The 22,273-nt window shown below is 38.6% G+C and overlaps 1 protein-coding gene across 2 annotated transcripts in view; it reads right to left on the bottom strand.

The window, feature by feature from the left end:
• The window catches only part of GSAP (gamma-secretase activating protein), a 45,550-nt gene that overhangs the window by 18,110 nt on the left and 5,167 nt on the right, over positions 1-22,273 (bottom strand). For both annotated transcript variants that reach the window (XM_021384514.1, XM_021384515.1), the window contains exons 3-19: positions 19,802-19,858; positions 19,055-19,124; positions 18,603-18,659; positions 18,370-18,458; positions 17,895-17,964; positions 16,762-16,811; positions 15,753-15,857; positions 14,802-14,861; positions 14,082-14,125; positions 12,107-12,192; positions 7,794-7,871; positions 5,071-5,148; positions 4,548-4,640; positions 3,056-3,273; positions 2,677-2,746; positions 1,885-1,967; positions 1,220-1,273 (exon numbers count right to left, since the gene is read on the bottom strand). In XM_021384514.1, the coding sequence (XP_021240189.1) occupies positions 1,220-1,273; positions 1,885-1,967; positions 2,677-2,746; positions 3,056-3,273; positions 4,548-4,640; positions 5,071-5,148; positions 7,794-7,871; positions 12,107-12,192; positions 14,082-14,125; positions 14,802-14,861; positions 15,753-15,857; positions 16,762-16,811; positions 17,895-17,964; positions 18,370-18,458; positions 18,603-18,659; positions 19,055-19,124; positions 19,802-19,858 (1,362 nt within the window). The remainder of the gene's footprint in view (positions 1-1,219; positions 1,274-1,884; positions 1,968-2,676; positions 2,747-3,055; positions 3,274-4,547; positions 4,641-5,070; positions 5,149-7,793; positions 7,872-12,106; positions 12,193-14,081; positions 14,126-14,801; positions 14,862-15,752; positions 15,858-16,761; positions 16,812-17,894; positions 17,965-18,369; positions 18,459-18,602; positions 18,660-19,054; positions 19,125-19,801; positions 19,859-22,273) is intronic.

Genomic DNA, 22,273 nt, shown 5'->3' with positions numbered 1-22,273 from the left:
GACAAATAGGAAATGAGTTCCACAATCAGGAAGTATAGCTGCTAAAGGCATTTGCCCCCAGGGGCTTGAGGTTCAATTTCAGACAAATTAAAACACATACTAACTTTGACCTCAGCAACTTACAGGGATTATCTAGCAACAAAATTTCCCAAGATCTGATTTTCCCAGGTGACCCCACCTCTCAGGGCAGCCTTCCCAAGCAAAGCACACAAAGCCCAATTCCCTGATAGCAGTCACGCCAATCTGCAGCAGGACAGCTGTGGAACCGTTGAAGAGTGAGAAGGGATAATTTCACTGATTTTAAAAGATTTTATGAAAACTGGAGCTTTTTGAGCTGATTACAAGGGTCAGGGAGGAAACAGACTCTCACCTTTCTAAAGTGCTACAAGAAATAATATTCTCATGTATCCAGAGTCTATTGCTGCATGTTGCCAGTACTGTTGGGTTCAAGCTCAGACTCTTCACATTAGTCCCCCACAACGTGCTGCTTATTAAAAGCATCTTTCAGATTTTGTGGGGAGCACTTAGGAAGATTTCAATGTTTCTCCAAACTGGATCTGAGGGAGTGGAATGGAAGATGGGAAGAATCATTCACCTTGTTTTCAATGGAAAATACAGTTTCCTACCCACATAGCATGTGGTCTCCCCATCCAGCAAAGCACCTTTTCCACGCTGTGCAGGAATTTGCCTAGATTTAGATAGCCAAAGCCCTGACATCGGTGCAATCCCAGGATGCTCTGGACAAAAAGTCAGCAGGTCACGAACCACTGGTACCAATGGCAGCACTATGAATTATCCCTCAAGCACATCAAAGTGGGGATTCGTAGTGAGAAATCCTACACATCCGTTGTGTCGAGTTTGCCTCAATCTAATGAAGTCACATATAATGAGCTATCAATTAAATTTAAAAAGAATTAATTCTTCAAGAACCTTCCCTTGTGAATGGAAAAAGTCTATTCAGAACAGGCAAAAAAAACCCAACCATTTTGAGCTAGCAAACATCAGTGTGGCTAACCAATACCTTAGTAAACATATAAGCCATTTCAAACAGCAAGTTTCTGCTCACCTCTATTTTTGGACAGGGCTGCGGCGACACTACTTCATTAGTATTTAGCCTTTACCTATTACCATCACCACCTCTTCTTCTTCCTCCCCTCCCCCCAAAAAGCAGCTCATAACCTGCAAATATGAGCAACTGTAGTTTTGTACTAGAATTTACCTCTAACACAGGTAGAGAAATAATGTCTGTTGCACATGCTACTCCAGGGATAACCTATCAATACAAACAATAAAATATAATTTAATAAATAATATCCATTACTTGTTTCCTTTGCAAAATAATCTAGTTAGCTAAAACTGTACATTCAGTTTTGCCAAAAAGAAGAAAGGAAGATATGTCTCTCATTCATCCCATTTAGAAAAAGGCAAATCTAGAACAGTCACAGACCAGAAAAACTCAAGTTTGCTGTTTGTTCTGTGTTATTTGTTCTTGCCTAAAGTTACCAGTCTTAACTCTAGTGATGCTGGTTGTCTTGGAAATAACTTTAGGATTTTGTTGGTCAAGTATGTTTTGTATTTCTCACGAACTTAATGCAATAATCCATAAGTTAGTATTTAATTATGAAAAACTGATAAATTTAATTATTCATTCCATTATGGTAGCTCCTCTCATTTTATAAATGCTGTTATTTGTTGACAAAATATAGGATTCATGGAAAACATCACCGGGGTTAAGACTTGACAATATAAAACGTGCATAAAATACAGATGTGAATTCAAACCATGCTTCAGAAAAAGCGATGTATACAAGTAAATTACAGGTTTTATTAAAGCAGAAGAAAAACAAACTTCCTCTAGTTATTAGAGTGGCAGCTGTTGTCTTACCCCAGTCCAGTCAAGCAGTGATGTGTAGGGCAAGAGTTTATCCAGGTTGTTGGTTTCTGGACACATTCTACAGTATAGGGAGGCTGAATACAACGTAGAAAGATTTAGAAGGGTGAGATTGTATAAACTACCAATTATCAAGAAGAGGCTTCACAGTCAGTTCCTTATCTATGTAACACTTGTTTAGGGACAAATCCTGCTGCTGTCTCTGAAACAGCTTCCTCCACGATGGAACTCGTCCCATTCTCTACACAAAAGGAGGAAGGGAAGTCCAGATGGCTGCAGGGCCCGGTCAGCTGCTTGGCTACAGCTCAGCACTGCAGGGGTTCTTTGTATGTAGGCTCAAGGCACACAGTACACACACTAGATAGGCTGACAAATCAGCTATTACAGGAGAATGTCATGATATGCCAAATCCTTATTGAAAAAAATGGTTTGGGATGGGCTGGAAGAGATTTGTTCTTTCTCTCCAATCCCAGTTATTTACACCCCAGATATCAAAGACAGAAGCCAGATGGAGAATTTGCTCTCCAGTGACCTAAAATTCTGATAAATCTATTTGCCTCACTAGACAGAAAAATACATTTGGAAAGTTCTGCTATGATTCTCATCCTGAGAGGATCTATATACCTTCCAAATTACTGAAATTGCCTCCAACACCACAATATCCAGGTCAGCTAACGTAGATCATAAACAAACTGGAAGAGAGTCATTTTATGGCATTGTGCCTTCTCCTTAAGTCATAATTAGGTTATGCGGGAGAAGTTAATATGTAGGAAAAGGAATACCTACCAATGATAAATTCCTGAATAGGATCAAAAGAATGACACGTTGATAGGTTCTCAGAAATCCACCAAATAACCTGTCAGAATGAGAAGAGAGGAATTTTTCACATCTCTCTGTTAAACCATGTAAAGGACTTGAAATGGACTGTAGAAACCTTGGTTTCAGTACTAACACTTTGCATGAAGCCATGATATAAAAATAAATGTTTTCATGTCAGCTTTGACCAATAAAGCACCTTGGGTAGCCTCGGTGACGAGTCTCTTGGCACTGGCAAAAGGTATGTATGAATCAGAATTTTTCTTCTTTCACTGATATCATAACCCTGACCTTGTTCTGTATGAGACTGTCAGTCACTAAAAGAACTTAGAGAAGGTTCTTTTCCCACCTTCATTTCCAAGTCTGCTGTACTTCTGACACACAGAAGAGCACAGTGTAGAGCTGCCAACCTCTCACTGTCTCGTTTGCTGTTCTGTAGGAACTTCAGTAAGGCGCTGTCACTGACGCTCACTGCATACATTCTTCCTATGCAGCAATCCAAGACTGTTGACATGAGTGGGGACTGGATGGAGCAGTTTGGCAACATGTCGATTCTTGCATCCTCGCCTGAAAAACATAGGTTTGAGAAGAAAAAGGACTAAGAATATAAAATTTCTCTACTGCCATTATTTCTCTCAAGACTCCCAGATCCTCAGCAGTAAGAAACAGTTTCCTTCTAGTTTTAATTGCCCTGATATTGTGCTAGAGAGAAGATGGAATGGTGCTGGCTAGGTAAAGCAACTAAATCAGGAACCCCGTCCACATTCAATCCTTTATTTCCCCACCACTGAAGCAGAGACGCACAGATTTGAGGCCCACAACCCAGACATAAGACAAATCAGAGTATGCAGAATGGAACAAAGTAGGGTACAAGGTTAGTAACAGGAATGCAACAACAGAATTGGGTACTTAAGCACACTGCTACAGTTCAGAACTGCCTAAATTCAAAATCATAATACAACCTTGCACTGGTGGACTGCTTACCATGTTTCCTAATCACCAGAATAGAGAAATTCTCCACTACAATTACTTAATGAACCATCAGTCAAAGCCACTTCACTTATGCTACCTCCAAGGTTCACCAACACAGCACTATAAAGTAGGTTTGCAGACCTCGTTGATCAGAAGAATTGGGCCAACCACATAACAGTCATGCTTTGTACTCACCTCTAGCAGAATAGTTTTCAATCAGGTACTTACAACAAGTATTAACTCCATGTGATACCCCTGTGCCAGTCCTCATTACTTACCTTTCCTTCACCCAATTAGAAGAATGGATTTCTGTATCCAAACAAAAGCCTTCCATTTCCAAAAATAACACTCTTCCCATAAAGATATGTTTATTGGAAATGAAATAACATGCCTCTCAGATGAGACTCTAAATCAAATTGCATCAGCCTGATCAGGTGAAGGAAACACAGATTTCCTTTCCCCACATCCTCCAAACACACACATTTAGAGCAGCTCAATTGGAGGAAGGAAATGTAAAATCAAATTTACATCTCCATGTGAAATTTGAGAACAGCAGAGGACTGAGAAGCATGTGCAAAGATGGGGGAAGGGAAACTATGAAACTAAAGCAAAGAATTTCTAGTTCAGTGAAAGGTCTCCTTCCATTTCATAATAAGCAAGAAGTATGCAATAGATAAGGTATGAAATGCCATTTCAGTAATGCTTTTTGAAATGGAAAGTGGCAAAACATCACTCTTACTTTTCAGTCTCCCTTCTTCAGAACACCGTGCAATAAAGCAAGTCTTGACCGAAGGCAACTTCCCTATAAAGAGATTTTAACAAGTTTCCTCTACTACAATAAAACTATTTCAGTAGCAGTCGTACTATACCTGTCAGAAATAAACTATGGCACAGTAGGTCAGGATGCTGAATATTCAGGAGGTGCAGGAACTGTCCAGGCAAATAAGCAGCCACATAATAGTCTATGTAAAGAAATCACAGTGGTCAATTTAGCACTTAGTCTCTTAAAGCAAATAAGTGAATGTTTCACATGATTCTCAGCCCATTTTTCCTTTATGGATTGATTATATCTAGGAAATATGAAAGGAATTAATTAAAAGCTGCAGTTGTGTTAGCACAGGAAATACTAGCAATACATCTGGACTTCCAAGGTAGGTTTCAAGAGGCTTGAGACACTCAAGAACACAGCAGCTGATCTCCTGAGCAGAAGCTGAATCAATTTCAGAGGAAGTTGCTTACTAACAGTGAGGTAGTGCAGCATCAAATGCCAAGTAACGTAACTACTTAAACTTCAGAAAAAAAAAAATTCTTTCCTTCTAGAAAAGGCTTAGTCTTTTGTCTCCCTACTGGGGACAGACAATAGCAGGCAGGGAAGGAACACGAGTAGCTTACCAAGATTCAAAAAGGCCACTTCCTTCAATTGAGGAGTTTCTGGTCTTTCTAGAGAAACTGTAAAAGTTTTGCTATAACCTGTGAAAAATAAATAAATAAATGGAAATAAGAAACACCATCCGTTACAAGCCAAGTATATATAACTTTATAGATAAAAATTTGAGCAGTGTCAATATACCCAAACAGTGATGTTTCAAGACTGTTTTACAGGCTTATCTGCACAGACGGATTTACTTCATACTAAACAGAGTTGCTGCATTCTTAGTAGACCTTCACCCACACAACACGGTTCTTCAGAGTGAGGAAGCTGGCCACACACTGCACAGCCTGTTGTTCATGCTTAAAGAAGCATCCCAACCCAGAGTAAACCCATGTAAGGATACCCCCCTCTGCAGACAAACAAACAAACAAAACCTGTTAACAGCAACAAAAAAACACCACCAAATCCTTTAAATAGTTGAGTTTCACATATTGGTGACCTTTCAATTGTTTTAGAAAATTTCCAGTTAGATCATGTTCTATTGCTATCATTTACTTCAAGATTTGTTTAAACATATGCAAATTTCAGACCCTCTGTGCTTGCATGGGCTTTTCATCAGCACAACCATTTGTTTTATTCTAGGCTTGCACCAAACCTCCTCTGGCACCCAGTAGGAATGACAGACATCTCCTCAATTTTCTCAGTCTCTCAAAAAAGTTAGAGATTAAAACAGCTACGGAGAAAATGACTGATCTTCATGCTGCGACATCCTAAATGCTGAATGGTGTAATGATCAGGATGCTACTTAATACTGTATGGAAGTTCAAGGTAAGATAGGTCCACAGTCTACAGGACCACCAAGGAAAAATATGAACCATGCTTTAGCAACTCATCAAGGGGACAGATTTTTATTCGTGATCATAGCACAGAAATATGCTTTCTCTCTGCTGAAGAAAAAAAAAGAGATCTCCAAGACCAACATCGATGCTAAAGGTGAAAGGTTATCTAAGAGAAATAGCTTCTCATACAAGATACCAACTGAAGTTTGCTTGAAATGAATCAGCATACTTCACCGCCCTATTCTGCTGCTTGCCAGCCTGAACACACATGCAAACTAATACCAGCACTGAAGAACCTGTGGCATCACTTTTGTGTTTATACTACAGCAAGAAACTGAGGGGACTCCAGTAGGGGCAGCATCCTCCCCTCAGCCCTCCCTAACCTGACCTTTCATTCATCTCCCTGCTCGGATGACAATCATCAGCCGTGACTGTGACGGATGTGTCAGGTCGTGACTGCTGAGCCAGGCTCAGGGTGGCTCTGTGGGCGACAGCATACACTCACCACACATGGCTGGCATGCAGATAGGACCAGTAGTCAGATATCTTACTCCCAGAACAGGGGATAGCCCAGAGCTTGTTAAGCAATCCCTGCACAGCAGCGGTCTGCATGCCATGATCTTCCCCTGGAGCAGGGATGCCTCTCAAGGTTACTCCTCAAGGTCGAGAGATTCCTTACTCACCACAGATATGGATGAGTAATAGCCAGCTTATTGAAACTTTAATCTTGGAAGACTGATAATCTGCTAATAGCTTGCTAACTTGCTATTCAGTATTGAGTGACATAAAGTATTTATTGTGCACATAATGGGAGGTGATCCTCCCCCTCTTCTTGGCCGTGATGAAATTACATGTGGAGTACTGTGTCCAGTCTTGGGCTCCCTAGCTCAAAAAAGACAGGGATTTCCTGCCTTTCCTTCTAAGGAGTCCAGTGGAGGGCCACAAAGATGACTGTTCCCAGTACAGATACAGATGTGTAAGGGCCATGGTTGACTCCAAGAAGTGCAACTTCAGCTACACATGAAGCACATGCACCCAAAGAGGCCAGTCCTTTGCTGTCGATAAGCAGCAGCAATAATGCAGAGCACTGTCACAAATAAAATGGACTGTTCCAATTTGTTAATGCCTTTGAGAACCCAAAAATGCAGTTTGCCCAATCCCACAACATTCCAGCAGCAAAGCAACATGTTAGTGCAACAGACTCATGGAAAGTTTTCTGACGCTAGAAAGCAAAAACTGAAAGTAAAGCAGAAGCAGCATGTTTTCCACTTGAACATGGTTACCACATACTATGCAGCTTCTCACTACAGATATAATTAACCTCTCTCCTCCATGTATCAAATGAGAAAGAGATCTTGCCAATGAGAAGTTTTATGCTCTGATCACAATAATGTTGTTATTTTCAAGGGAAAAAGACAGATTTTATAATTAAGAGCTGGAATATCACTACCGTTCTTAAAACCAGTGGGTGTTGCACCTCTTGCTGTGAAAATGACACGCTGAACTGGAACACTAAACAGACATTCAAGCTAAGTTCTGTTTGTTCTGTTTCCCATACAAATGACTTATGGTGTAAGTACAACACACCTGCAGCTCCCACAGATTTCATTGATGTCGTTTGTGCTCAGCATGTCAAAAAAATCTGGCTAGAAGTAAGGGACTCAACTAATAACCACTCATGAAGTCACTAGTTTGAAGCTATTCGCTCATCATCAGGCAGGAAGTCTACAGCAGGAAAGATGAGTCTGCAGACAAACACAGCTGCAGTCTTTAAAACATCAGCTACAGCAGTTTATTGTCTGCAGACTTTGGTGGGTGGTTGTTTCACAAGGCATTCCGCCACTCTTTCCGCAGAATGCCATTCTCCAAAATAAAGTAAGTATAAATTAACAAGTCAATCTTACCTTTATGTAAAAAATATATGGAGTATGTTATTTCCCCAGGAATATCCGAAGCGAGACTACAACACACACACAATCCTCCTAAAAAGACAACAAGGAAAAGGAAATTGACTGGTCCACCGTTCACACAGCACAAAACTAAAGCAAGACCGTTTCAAATTAGAAACTAACAATAACAACCTCTCAAAAAAGGTAACGGTTACAGAAATATACACCACATATCTCGAACCATCATTTACCTAGTGAGAGACAGTAAGGGAGAAGGGAGGAGGCAGCGTGGCAGTGTGGAATTCAGAGCTCTGACACGACCAGCTCTTTTTAGAAGCAGCACATTTTTAGAGCTTGTCACGGTAGAAACCTTGCTTGCAGCCAGAAAACTGACTGAGCCTTTTTCTCCGCAGCCTGTCTCAATATCTAGATATTTTCTGTTAAGGGACTGTCAAATATGCATGGAAACAGCAAAACATATTTTGTTTATTTTCTAAACAATAATTTCGTATTGGCAGCAGTATGGTATGCTAGCAGAGCTTTCTCACTAAAAATCGTTGTCACTTCTTCCCTTTCCAGTACAAAGAGCTATCACCTTTTTTTGTTGTTGTTGTTAGGAAAAAAGTCAATGTTTGCCTCAAATTTATTTCAGCCAACGTACAGTATTCTGTGCAGGAATGGTTCCCTCTACTCCATCCACCTTAATTCAAACTGACAGATTGTTTTGATTGCGTTGGGTGGTAGCCCTTCATCCATCTCTTATGAAAACTTTAATTGATTTACACCAATGCTTGGCAAGCTCCTTTGGCATTCATACCAGAAACAGCTTCTTAACCACATTATCCCAGTACAGTTGGGAAAGACAACTGCAACTGTTTGCTCTTTTACCTTTGCTGAAATGTTATCACTTAGGACAAAACAAATAAATAAAATTAACAATAAACAAATACTCTTTTGTGAAAAATAAAGGCTTGTATGTACAAGGAATACACTCACACACAAAAAGGCACATGAAAGAGAAAGCACAAGTACAGAAGCACAGTTACCAAGGTATTCTACTTGGTTAAATGCCTAGTACTTCAGACAACAGCCACGGTACAGCTGAAGCACACCACACTCCTGGGGAAGGTAAATCCTTTCCTGAGGTGTCATTTTTTTTATTCTTACCTGACTGAATATTGTTGGGAAACTTGATACAGTTTTGCTTGCATATTTGAGTCATTTATACAGACAGGGGATGCTGCCAGAGCACTTGGCATCTCTCAGAGAATGCATAATTTTTAAAATAGCAGCATCAGGACTCATGAGGAAGACTGGAAGAGCTCCAGCAACCCACAATGTTGATTTACTACCAGCAGCTCCCTTCCAACTGCAAATTTCTTTCTTCCAAGCAGGAGGCTACTGTATACGTTGTTCTCTAAATTGTACAACAATTGTGCAAGTCTATTTGATCAGACGGAAGTGTCAGTGAGTGTATATGCAAGTTGATCACAAAAAACAGTGGCTATGAGCAACTGTTAATGAGACGTATATATTCACCACTAGGATACTGGTCCAAATATCAATAACTTGAACTACAAACAATAGGAAATACCAAATGGTGCTTCGTTAACACAGATGAAAACATAAACGTCTCAGATCAGCAACTGTCCAAGCAGTATTACATCTGATACTGTCTTGACAGTGCCATTAGTGCAGTCAAAGACTGAGAACATGAGACAAATTCCTTTCTTATCCTTACCAGTGATCTTTGCAAATGAGAGTTGGGGTGTATTGATGCAGGGAAGGCTTGTTCTGTCATCCTATTGCACCTATACGGTAAACGCTTTCTGCCTTTGCGTAACCAAGTCTGTACTGTCAATTTCAAAATCCATTGCAAACAGATGAGCTGGAGCTGAATGCCACAATGTCAGAAGACTCACGTGAAGACATATTTGGACAGACTCTCATCTTTCCAGAAATAAAAGGGGAAGAATACCTCAATCACAACAAAGGAAAAAAGCAGCATTTAAAACTAACACTCTAGGTAGCAGTGAGTTACTGCATCTGGCAGTATTAAGAAAACAACTACAGCTCTGCCACTTCAGAAACAATCATCATACCACTGAAACAGTAAGTCTCACATAAAGTACACTTGAAGACAGATGGTTTTCTGTAGGAACCTTAACTTCAAACTCCTGATTCTCGTTCATGCAGAACAGATGTAAGGCTGTAAAAATTTCTCCACGTGGCATTTGAGCTCCACAATTTGAAGATGACACTGCACTAGTTTACCTAGTTGTACTGGCACAGGAGTGACTTGCTTCACCCAACTTCAGCCACCCAAACATCTCTCATTTAGACTTCCTCTCCACAGAGGAAATACAGATAGAAGCAACCATCCTCTGGAGATGCCTATTTCTCTCCACAATTATAGTTCAGATGCTTAGTTTTTAGGCAGGTAAATTTAGGTAAGAGTAATTCCAAGTTTATGTCATCTTACTTCCTGCATTTTTTTCAATACCAAGCAAACTCAACTGAAAGGTACTTCTAAAGTGTTAAAAGAAAACTTTACAGTCCAGTGCTGTTTAAATAACAATTGAACTCTGAACACACAAAGTTAATTCTGAGACCAGAACTGCTTGATCTCAGCTAATCTGGAAGTACATAGGAGATCTTATCTGGAGACATTTTGTCTTGTTTGCGCTAAGGAACAGGGCTACTTTTCTTTTACTGCAGAATTTTGAGAAAGAAAGAGTGATTTCATTCTGAGTTCAGCTTGGTGGTGGTCAGTAACAATTAAAGGGGAAATTACACAGAATATTCCATTATGAAGTTATGCCAATTATTCTCTGCCAGGGATATCTAAATGATACAAATAGGTATATCAGCATCAACAGTTGAAGCATGCTAGCAGTTCCACAGAGGGCATAGTTCGTGCCTCAAAGAGCCTGCAGTCATCTTGTAAACTACCACAAACGAGAAATACAAAAGGGAACTCCAGCGTGATTACCCGCACTGTCCTTCAACAACCACATAAGATCTGAGTACCAAAACCATTTGTTCCAAATTGTCATTACTCAAAACGAATTGTACAATGTAATCCTCACTTTCAAACAACATTCAGCGAAGAGCCAAATACAATGAAGTGACTCGGTAAGTGTAATTGCCAAATTATGTTTTACATTAAGCACAATGTTCAACTTGTGAAAGGTTCCACAAAGAACTTAAATATGGTGTTCCCTGCTGGAAAAAAAAAACATTCTACTTTAGGGTAATCAAACAATTGTCTAGAGGGAGGAAGACTGAATTTCAAGGTTGTGCTTGAATCTAAAATAACCTCAGCAAACTGCAGCTTAAAAAAGAAACACGTATACACAAATCAATAACTTGTTCCATTATTGTACAGGCAGTTTGTATACGAAATGCGACTAAAAAAATACTTTGTCGTCCTAACAGAACAAAATTAATGTACCCTGTATTTGATAGATGGAAATGTGGTTTTCTCTTACCTCTAATTCCTTCCCTCTAATCTTTTTAACTGTACTATCTGCCTTTGTAAGAAAAAGGGAAACTATATTTCACTTTATTTGCATTAATAGTCACTTCAATACAGCCAGGAAATACCTCAGCAATTCACCTGAGCGCATAAAAGCATCCTGAAAAAGCAAGATGCAAAAGCATTTGTGCAACACATCGCACCTCCATCTAACTCTGCAGACCATTTAAAGGTTAATCATATACCATCTCTGCTTGGCCGTATGGTCTAATTTAGAAACTGAAATTGCAGGCATCTGTGATGAACAGATGTCTCTTGAGTCCAGTATTTAATAAAAAAAGAAAACAACCACCAACTCATAACATGCATTAGGATGCAGGGAGACTCCCGAATCCTAAAGGTTTAAGGACCATAGCAACACTTACATATTAAATCACTGAGTATCACGTACTAAGTTTAGTATCACAAGCTTGGACCTGTTTTGCTGTACGTGCACATTACATCAGTTTTTTTGGAGCTGGGCTACCAGAAGATTCCTGGATGACTGCTTTATTCTTACTGTTAATATATAAAACCCAAGTTAGTCTTCAGCTCAACTTCCTATGCAGCTTTCAGAGGGTAAATAAACTCAGCGATAAACTAGTAGTGCACAGCTGCCATCTTCTCCTCAGTTTTCTGTCAAGTATAATCTAAGGAATAAAGAAGTCTCACACTTGTATAAAAAAAAAACAACTAAAAAATATATATAATGTATTACAAAGAAAGCCTTAGTTATCAATTATGATTATACTATATGACAATTACACGTTGAGATCGTTGTAATATGACAATATTTGTATTTATTCATTACCTGCTTTACTTGTAAAAACCTGAAGATTCAAAGACTTAGATGCTACATCTTGGTCTTTACAGTCATCGTATCCAAAATTCACAAGTCTGTGAGCAAACAAAGATCACTAAATAAATCAGTTCTTCATCCACAGGGATTTATCACAACACAAAGACCATGAGAACAGTCATAATGTAATGAAAACATATTATTGAATTATAATCAAATATTCTCTAATGCAAGTTAAATCAGGCTCCAACCAATGATCTCAATGTTGCTAGAAAAGAGAAACAAAAGGCTGCACTGTTAGTAGAAATTATTTTTTAATACAACTGCATGATTTCATATTCACTTATTGCAGTATAATCCAACCATTCCTATACTTAGAAATGTAAGTAAGTTCTGATGAAGCATCAAAAATCCAGTAACTTATCATGCCTGACAACTCAGAAGACTTTGCAGCCCAGCTGCACCATTCACATACCTCTAAAGCTACATTTAAATCTGCAAGTAAGCACACCAATTTCAGTGGATGTACTTGAAAAGGAAAGGACAAAATCACACTCACATGGAACCTATGCTACCATGACACTCTTTTTCAGTCTTGTGCTAGCTGTACTTTAACGGCTTTTCATGGAATAACAGAACATCCCAAGTTGGAAGAGACCCACAAAGATCATCGAGTCAAATTTCTGGCACCACACAGACCTACCTAAAAATCAAACCCTATGTCTGTGAGGGTTGTCCAAACACTCCTTGAACTCCAGCAGCTTGGGGCCGTGACCACTGCCCTTTGGAAGCCTGTTCCAGGGCCTGAACACCCACTGGAGAACTTATTCCTAATACCCAGTCTGAACCTCCTCCCCTAATGCAGTTCCATGACGTTCCCGTTCTCGTCTTTGAAAGAAACAAGTATCATGTTTCCCAGATGGAACATGCAATGGAAAACTGCAGTCCATCTGCTTTGGGCTTTTTTATTTATTTAAGGGATTTTGGGGGGTTTGGGGTTTATTGATTGGGTGGGGCAGAGGGAAATGAAACCAATGTGATTTTGCTCCTATATGGTTTTCTGCAAGAATTTATATATATACATATATATATATATACACACAAATATGTATAAAAATATATGTATATATGTAGTATTGAAGCTCTTACAAGACTTGGATTTTTTCAGTACTAACTACGAAAGTATGTATTGCTCATTTAGGGCAACCTACATGTGCAGTGGCACTGTACTGAGCTTTCTGAGATGTTCTGTTCAGGACGTAAGTCAACTGCCTTCAGTTGTTGGTATCTGAACTTGTAGCTTTCACCTCCCTTTTTATTGATGAAGAAGCACAGGCCCTTTTGGAACATAAATTCAACTGCGTGTAGAAAGATGAGGATGAGATGTATGTGACTGAGTGACTATTCTGACTAGATCTGCCTCACTTCAAAGGAAGCTTCAAGGAGACAAGCTCAAATGCACTCATGTGCGCTGCAGACACAGAATCAGATGAGTCTTAGCCTTTGAAACTGCAGGCTGCTTGGAAACAGCAAGCTGGAGAATAAAAAGAACACAGGCACTGCCTCATGGACAATAAAAAGGAGTTACCAATCTGGTTAACTCCCCAGTAAAACATGTAACACAACAATTGAAAACTGGGAGCTTCCCTTGACAGGAATCTCAACATCACTACTACAGCATGGCCAACAACAAAACAAATCCCTTTAAGTAGGTACCAAATACTCAGAAGAAGGACTCCTTAACCTATCGCTAACTCTCCAGAAAAATTATTCTCATAAATAGTACCAAAGAAACATTCAAGGGCTGAATTAAATTTTCCTGTTATCCTTGAGGAAAATAAGAGGTTTGGACACAGTGTTCCTGTTACTGTTATGTTCCAGGCCCAAGTAGGTAACTCCAAACACAGATATGTGGTTCTAACAGTAAATTTAGCTAGGTTTATAAAGTATTAGACCATACATAAAAAGGAAAACAAAAAAAACTTACTTTACTCGTGTGTCATTTACAGAAATATCCAGTTGTGATTCCAGCTGTTAACCAAAATAAAGAACCTGTCATTTACTGAAGTCAGTACAATTACTGAACTATGCTTAATACTTCATCCCAGTGAAATGTGTCACACATGTTCCAACAGATTCAGCATTTTAACAAAGAAATTTATCTAATCACCACCACAAAAATCAATCTGAAAAGAGATTCTTTAAAAATATCTTTATCAACTCCAAGTAATTTGCATTAGAACGAATTTCAGCTGCTGGGATAGAAGTATACTAACAATTATATGTTCAATAATTGTAATTTTTATGTTCTGATCTCTGTCTTTCGATAGCAACAGATCTTCTCCCCTAAAACTGCCACAGTAGTCCAGTTTTTGTCAAGTGAGTTTGATAACCCCACTTTTCAACACTTGAGTACAGTATCAGCATAACGTAATGAATGTTACTTACTTCTAGGTCAGTAGCTGTGTAACAGCACTGAAATTACCTCACTATGGCATAATCTGAATTGGAATATATTCTTGAAAATAATCTAAAACAAGAACAAACATCCTCCCTCCCAAAAAGGAAATCCAAAACCAGTCTCCCTCTGCAAAACGTCTATTATTGGAGATTATACAGACACTGAAATTGATCTCATTATTAGTGCTTGGAAGACAAAATTACAACCAACTCAAAACTATCATATAATAAAATACTAATGACTTACTGTTGAGTTAAAATTTTCATCAGGGTAAAACTGGACACATTTTAAAGTACTCCTTGACTCCTACAATTAAGAGGATATGTTTTGTAATTAATAAAAAATTAAGTATATCCCACAAACTGAAGTGACTGGACAACTCAGCGTTCCACACACATGCCTCTTTGTTAACAAATCTGTAGAAATTAGGGGACAAAAGAAGATATAAAACCACATATAACCCCCCACAATAACACTCTGACAAACTTCCTTCCTGTCCTAGATCATTATCTACCAATCACCTCTAATTGCGTGGGCCCCCACTTGAAGCTCATGTCTCATACACGCTCCCCCTTTCTCCAGTAGGTTAAAAATACTTTTCCACAGCCACCTCTGAGACAAAAGGAACCGTATCTGGTTTTGGTCAGTTCAAAAAGGGTATCTCAGTAACAAACCAGGAATACATTTCTCCACCACAGTTCACTTCCTGTTATTTCCTAACACATATTTTTGGTGGCTAAGAGGTGAGAAAAGCAGATTTTCGTTTACACAGAATACATCAAGTGCAAATAGTCCTTCGGTCAAAACAAAAAGAAAAAAAAGTGAAGAATTTGGGCATTTCTAGCCATGAACTTGTCCTCATTTGGTGTACTTAACAAGTCTGCACACAACGTACTTTCTAAACATGAACTCTGTAGAAAAGACGGAATATACTGACCAGTTTTTAGTAGGTTTAGATCCTTTTGAACAAAAGACCTTTTTAAAGCAAAGAAAACTATCAAATGCACCAATCTTTATAGGAACCACTTAGACTATCAGACTTCTTGCATGCAGACAAACGGCAGTTAAGGCAAGTGTCGCTTTTGATTTGAGTTCTTTGGGACACTGACAAGACAGACTGCTATAATGAAAACCCAATTCACGCTGTTATTACCCCATACACTCAAAAAAAAAAAAGTGGAATGACATTCAGTTCACCTTTGGAACAATGTAGAAGAGTCTTTGTTCTGTCATATCCCACTGTGCCCAAATGAGATCATCTGCAACTCTGGCTCTTGGAAGCTGACCTGAGTTCTGAATCACCTAAAAGGAAAGAAAGAACATTAGAGGTCATCAAGCAGTTCTGTATCGATGATTACACACTGAGTTTCCTTTAAAGAGAAAAGCAATGACAGAAGGGCTCAAATACTATGGTGCTTGAAGGGAACATGCTACTTGTTAGCAGCAGCAGAACCACCTCTGCCGCATGCAAGATGCTCAAGTTCAAGATCAGTTTTCAGTGTATTCCAACTGTCAAACATTCTGAGATATCCCTGACTACAAGAAATTCACCACTTTTGCTGCTCAAAGTGCATGAAGAAAAACAGATGTCACCCTTCATCAAAGAGAAGAGGTGAAGAGTGAAATACCACAGTCAGTTTAGAACCAGCCACATTAACTATTTAGGGAAGATGCGTTAGCTCTGAAAAGGATTTCTAACTAAAACCTTGCTCACGTGACAGAGAGTACTGGTAGCAGAGTAAAAGCTAAAATTTTGTACAATTTTTAGGACTGTACAAATGTGCTTTTGAAAGATGGAGGGATATTTCATGTCAACACAACACAGATCTGCAAGAAGGACACTAGATTTATCTGATTCTTCTGGTTACACTCATTCGTTATTCCACTGTCAACTACCATGCAAAATACACCTCCCCTAAAAGCAATGATGTTTGAAACATGAAAAAAATAACGATTACAGTGAAAAAAGAGATTGGAACATTCACAGTACTTATGGTTTTAAGGGTTTGTTTTAAATAAATTCTTTCCTGGGACACGTGGGCATATAGAAGAAAAATTCGAAAGGTGATTCTGCAAATATATTGAATGATTTAAAAATAAATATGTACTATTTCTTCTTCCGAATTCTAACATCCAGACAACCAAACACTTAAACTTTCAATTAAAACAAAAAAGCCCTCAAACCTCCAGATTTTTCAAGACTTACCACTTTGTGTTCCTCTTCTGCAACAACGTGAATATCAAATTGTTCAATATCTTTAAAAACAACACAAGACATTCCTTTAAAGACATTCATTTTTATATGTTTTTATATAGTTAATTCATCTCATCTCTTAGAACACTATGAGAACACATTTGACCCAGGAAAGTTCAACTCAGTGCAAGAGGAAATAAAATAAGTGATGTGTGAACACAGGCATCTATGCAGAGACCTGGACTCCTCCCTTCCTAAGAGCGGGCGGTGGCAGCCATACCAGCCACTGGAAGTAGGCCTCCGCTCACCTCAGCGCAGCACCATTCAAAGAGCACTAAATGCAACATGCCAAACCAAACCAAGCAGTGGGCTTGCAGGGAAAGTCCCCAGCCCTGTTTCACTTCCTAGCAGGATTACCACCTCCCAAGCCTTTCCCATGCCGAACTCCAAACTGTTACTGGTAGGCTGCTCATTGTGAGGGATTCCAAATTCATCCCATTGACGTTATAAAAGGGACTGATAAAGTTCAAAGTACCATGTGAATGGATAATGAGAGGAACTCTGCCTACATAACTCCAGCTACCTATAGTTGGGATCTAGCTTAGTACCAAAGATGGGTCTCTCCAAAAAGATGGGAAAAGCCATCTCATTCTTTGATAGAAAGTAAAGGTAAGAGGGATGAACTGCCTTTTGCAAGTGTCCCCCTCTATCCGCTCACCCTCATCAGGGTGAAATTCCCACTACGTGAGGCTGAACATGTAAAGTTGGCTGAATGCAAGGCACTTTTGTCCCTTTTTTATCCCGTTTGTTATGCTATTAAATCAGAAACCATTTGTCATAATGAACTGGGCTGCTCTGAATGTATACAAACAGCTACAAAAGTCTAATTCAGCTTTTCTAAAAATTAAGATGACTGATGAATGCATGAACTAAGGAAAAAAAAATGCAAAGTTGGTCATTCTGCTAATGCTGAAAAAAAACTCATTGAAGCACACAGGTTTTCAAAGACATTCAGGATACCTAGAATGGTTAACCTTATTTTCAATGTTTTTTTTCCCCCCAATAAATGTTACGAAAAGATAACCCACAACGATCACCTTAAAGTAAAAAAAAATGACAACGTACTCTCAAAAATATTAACTCACATTTATCTTCTGAAATGAGCAAAAGATGACTTTCGGTAGAAGTATTTCTGTCTTCCCCTGGATAAAGAAACTATACAGGAAGTTTCACAGAAGTAAGTAAATAACCAAAGTTGTTTACAACACTTACCTAAAATACTTATTTAGCCAAACAGTTATATATGTTTAAATAAAGCCAAGCACATGCCATGATATTCAATTAATAAAAAGATCTATTATTACAGACTATGAGTTATCAGTCACTATTACTGAAGGCTTAGGTGGATTGGAGAGCCAGGTTAAAAAAAGAAGTAGGCTTCACGGTAAGAGAAACATTCTATCTCAAACATTTTATGATGTTTCTCATCTTTTCAGATTTATGAAAACACTGGCATGCTATCTCTATAACAGTTCCAAGAAACAGGAGACATTTCTGCACTCAATCACTTTTTTACAGTAAATTTTAAAAGTTTGTATTTAGACTATTTGAATGATTTACCTGTACTCGAACACAGCTATCCACAGCCTTCAGGACTCTCACATTATTAATGGGATGAATTTCAATTAACAAGGTTAAATACTTGGATGCTGCAAAAAGAACAAGTTTCAGGTAACTTTCTTTTCTTACAATACACAATTTTATTGCTAAGGGAGAAGTAATAAAAAAAGGAAAATAGAAAAAGTAAGGAAAAAAAATACTTCTAACAGTTTAAAACAATGCACTTGCACTACCTGACTGTAATAGCTGAGTCGCTCTTTCTTCTTCTGTATACTGACGGAAGCTGACCGCTAAGCAAGAGAAAAAACACAGCAACCATGCATATTTGCTATTAATCTTATTGAACATTCTTGGAGAATAAATATCACAAAACTTATACCAAAAAAAAAATCTGTATTTTAAGGACGAGTAGGAGCTCCACTACATGTAGGAGGTGTATATAAATGCAAGCGAGGGAAGTGAACAAAGGGTATTTTAGATTTTTGTTTCAATAAAACAGCAAAAACAACAGCTGTACTGATTGTACATCAACTACAGTCTTTGGTGATGCATCCATTCAAACGCACAGACTGCGGTGAGCAACATATGGTTCAAAACAGACTGAAGTAATTCTAGACACAAATGCAACGTACTACTAAACTCAATCATCTTTGCCATACAAAAAAAATTGATGAAACATATTTACCCAGTAATGTCCTCTCACTGTTGATTGAACAACTGATTATGCGTAGATCTTTCTCAAACGTATAGAGATGCTATAGAGAGATACATTAATGATAAATTATATTTTAGCTACATAAAGAAAATCTTTAATTACTCCTCCCTAGGAAAACATTGCTACCCAGTACATCTTTTTTTATTTCAAAAGCAAATAATTCCAAGGCCAGAAGAACCACATTTTAAGCCTCAATTGTACCACTTCTTTACCTCATTTGTTTGTTTCTTACTAGCTCTTTTGAGCTCCATGTTGCCACTGGAGCTGCACAGCAAACTTTTACATTAATAAGAAATGTCACCTATTTCGTACCGTTACGGGGACATCTGCGAGGGACCACCATCATGGTTCCAACCACTCAACTGCAGTACTTTCCATTTTAGAACCATTTCTCATAAATGGAAGCACAGACAGACCGAAGAGGTACACATAACAAATCAGAAAAACATTTACTTTTAAGGACATACGCTCAGAGCAAGGAGAGGTCTTCAGTTAGTTGTACAGAAATAAAGACTGAAGGCATGACGCTGTACTGCTCAAGTCATTCAGAGGTTCTTTAATCTTAATAGTACTGAGCATAATTTGAGAACCTTTCCATTCTCTCCTCTGTTTCAAACAAACCTAAAATTCCTTATGGACATAACATACTGTGTTGTAAGGCATCAAAATGCAAAATGCTACAGCGCTGTCCCCACCAGGCAAAAGTATTGGTCTCACCTCATTTTCTTTAGTTTGAAGGTCATGCAATCCAATATGAGTATTTCTCTCATTTCCCTATGGATGAAAACAATTAACACTGACAATGCACATAAAATTTTTAACACAATTTTTGGTGATTTTTTTCATACCCCTCTCTCCTCTTTTTTCTCCCCTTTCACTGACATACATCCACTTACACTTCCCTGGCAGTTAATTGTCTCATTCCAAGAAGAGGAGGCAAGAATGAGAACAATGACTTTTTTTTTCCTGTTTTAGAATTAACACATGGGACAAAGCTGAAACACAGCCAATCCACTGCCCACAAGCTGTGCCATATGACACATGCCCCCCTCTCACTTCGGTTCTCAGCTGTTTTTAGTTATAGGCAGTATGGCAAGGAAGAGATAACTCTATAAGAACGAAAGGGGATCACAGGATGGCTTGAATTGGAAGGGAACTTCCAATGATCACACCTGGTGAGGCGTGCCCCATGCTGTGTGAACACGCTTGGTCTTTAAAAGGTGCATCTGAGATCACAGAACCCAAAACCCTGAGCGTGGCACCAGTCACACAGCCAAACCATTCAGCTGAATCTACGCTGGCCCCAGGAAGATTGCAGGCTGGGAGTCCAGACCTCACTTTGGTCACTGCTCCAAAATGGAGCACAGAAACATCATCAAACACAGGTTCCAGTGATCTGGCTGCAAGCTGGAAAAAGGATTTCAGCTCTACCTTAGGAAACAATTATTTAACGGCTAAATACATTTCATGAGCTCAAATTACACCATCACCCTGCTGCTTATTGGTAAAGACATACAATGATTTTCTTTTGGACGCTCCTAAGACTTTACAGAAGACAACTTTCTTCCTGGTACTTTTTACCATGCTTTAAATTTTCAAACTATGTTTTAATTTAAAAAAATTAAATTCTGCCCTGCAGTATACACTCTATTTCAAATTAAGCTGAAATTCATTTGCGTACTCTAGGTACATGCACTAAACTGAAATTACATCCATCTACATAGCCTTGTACTCAAACAGTAAACATCTTTGTTTTTAACTACTGCTTGAGGGGTGGGGGGAGAAAGTAGAAATCTATGGTTATTTACAAAGCTATGGCATCTTGTTTTGTGATGTTAAAACAAAAGCGTGAGTATTCTCTTTCTCAAAGGTCTATTTGCAAATACCTCATTACTGCTGCGGCAATGACAAAATTCTCTGACTTGTAATTTAAACAAGGAAAACAAAATGTCTTTATATTAAGATGCAAGCCTCAAGCCTACTAACTTAATATTAAGGAAGTTATTTCACAAACAGCCATTCTTTCCAAAAGCGTCTGAAACTCTTACCCACTGTACTACGCTACTGAAAAATACACTTTACAAGACTGGTAGCAGCACTATGTCAGTGCTGACTTCTGTGCATAAGCTAATACACTTGCTATCAGCTTCTCTGCAAAGATTCTTGCTGCAGCTTTGCAAAACAGAAGCATATCTGTTATAGATATCTTCCTTTAAGCCAATTTTCAAAACTTTCAATGTCAGGAAAGACAGACACTTTAAATCTACGGTATCGTGCAATACTCCAAAACATGCCTGACAACAAAGCTCATTCTCCACCTTTATCTGGTTTTAAGGGATGGGACTTATTTTCTTCTATTTGGTAAAGGTTGTTTTCCATTTGTGTTTACTGGTGGACAAGCCAGGGCAGCTGTTTCTAGTTTACATCCTTGCTTGTGCGCTGTCCTCACCAACAACGTCACTGAAAGTTTGCTGCTACGAAACCTAGAGGAAAGGATCACATAAGCTGTTCTTGCAACAGTGGTAGCTCATGAGTTATAAATAGTTTATAGAGAAAGCAGGGAGAGAGAGAAAAAAAGAGAGGTTGAACTGCCTTCAGGAACAGAATAAGATCTGTAGTTTGCCTGAATTAGTAGTTACAGTAACAGTGATTTCTCCAAAGTTAGTTTAAGGAAACAGAAAAACAGCTGCAGACAGTACAAGCAGTCTGTTTTCTCCAAGTAAGCTTTCTAGTTTGATGATACTCATTAGTAAAACAAAATAGCAAAGAGCAATCAATGGTTATCACTTAGAACACCTTGAAACAATCTAAAAGAAGTGTCAAACTGGGGCCTAAAACTACTCCTCATTCACAAAGATGCATACACCAAGACTCTTTTCCTTTCTTTATAAATATCATCAGATACTCCTTTTAAAAGGTAAAATCCAGAGGCACAAAATTGTATGCATACATTGTCAATGGACTGTATCAGTAAAGAAAACAATTGGATTGAATCCTTGTTAATAGTAAAGTGTAAAAAGACAACTGCAGACACAACCCCACCAACACTTGCTTTTTGTTTTTTTTCTCATGAAGAGACTCCTTTTTTAGAAATACCATTCCAATTTTGAGAGAAAAAAATCAGTGCCAATATTTCAGTCCTGCATTAAAGTATCACCATCCCAAGCTGTTTCTGCAGCTAATTTAACT

This window comes from Numida meleagris, chromosome 1 (assembly GCF_002078875.1).
Source record: "Numida meleagris isolate 19003 breed g44 Domestic line chromosome 1, NumMel1.0, whole genome shotgun sequence".
Lineage (NCBI taxonomy): Eukaryota > Metazoa > Chordata > Aves > Galliformes > Numididae > Numida > Numida meleagris.
This window is presented reverse-complemented; position numbering and strand designations above follow the sequence as displayed.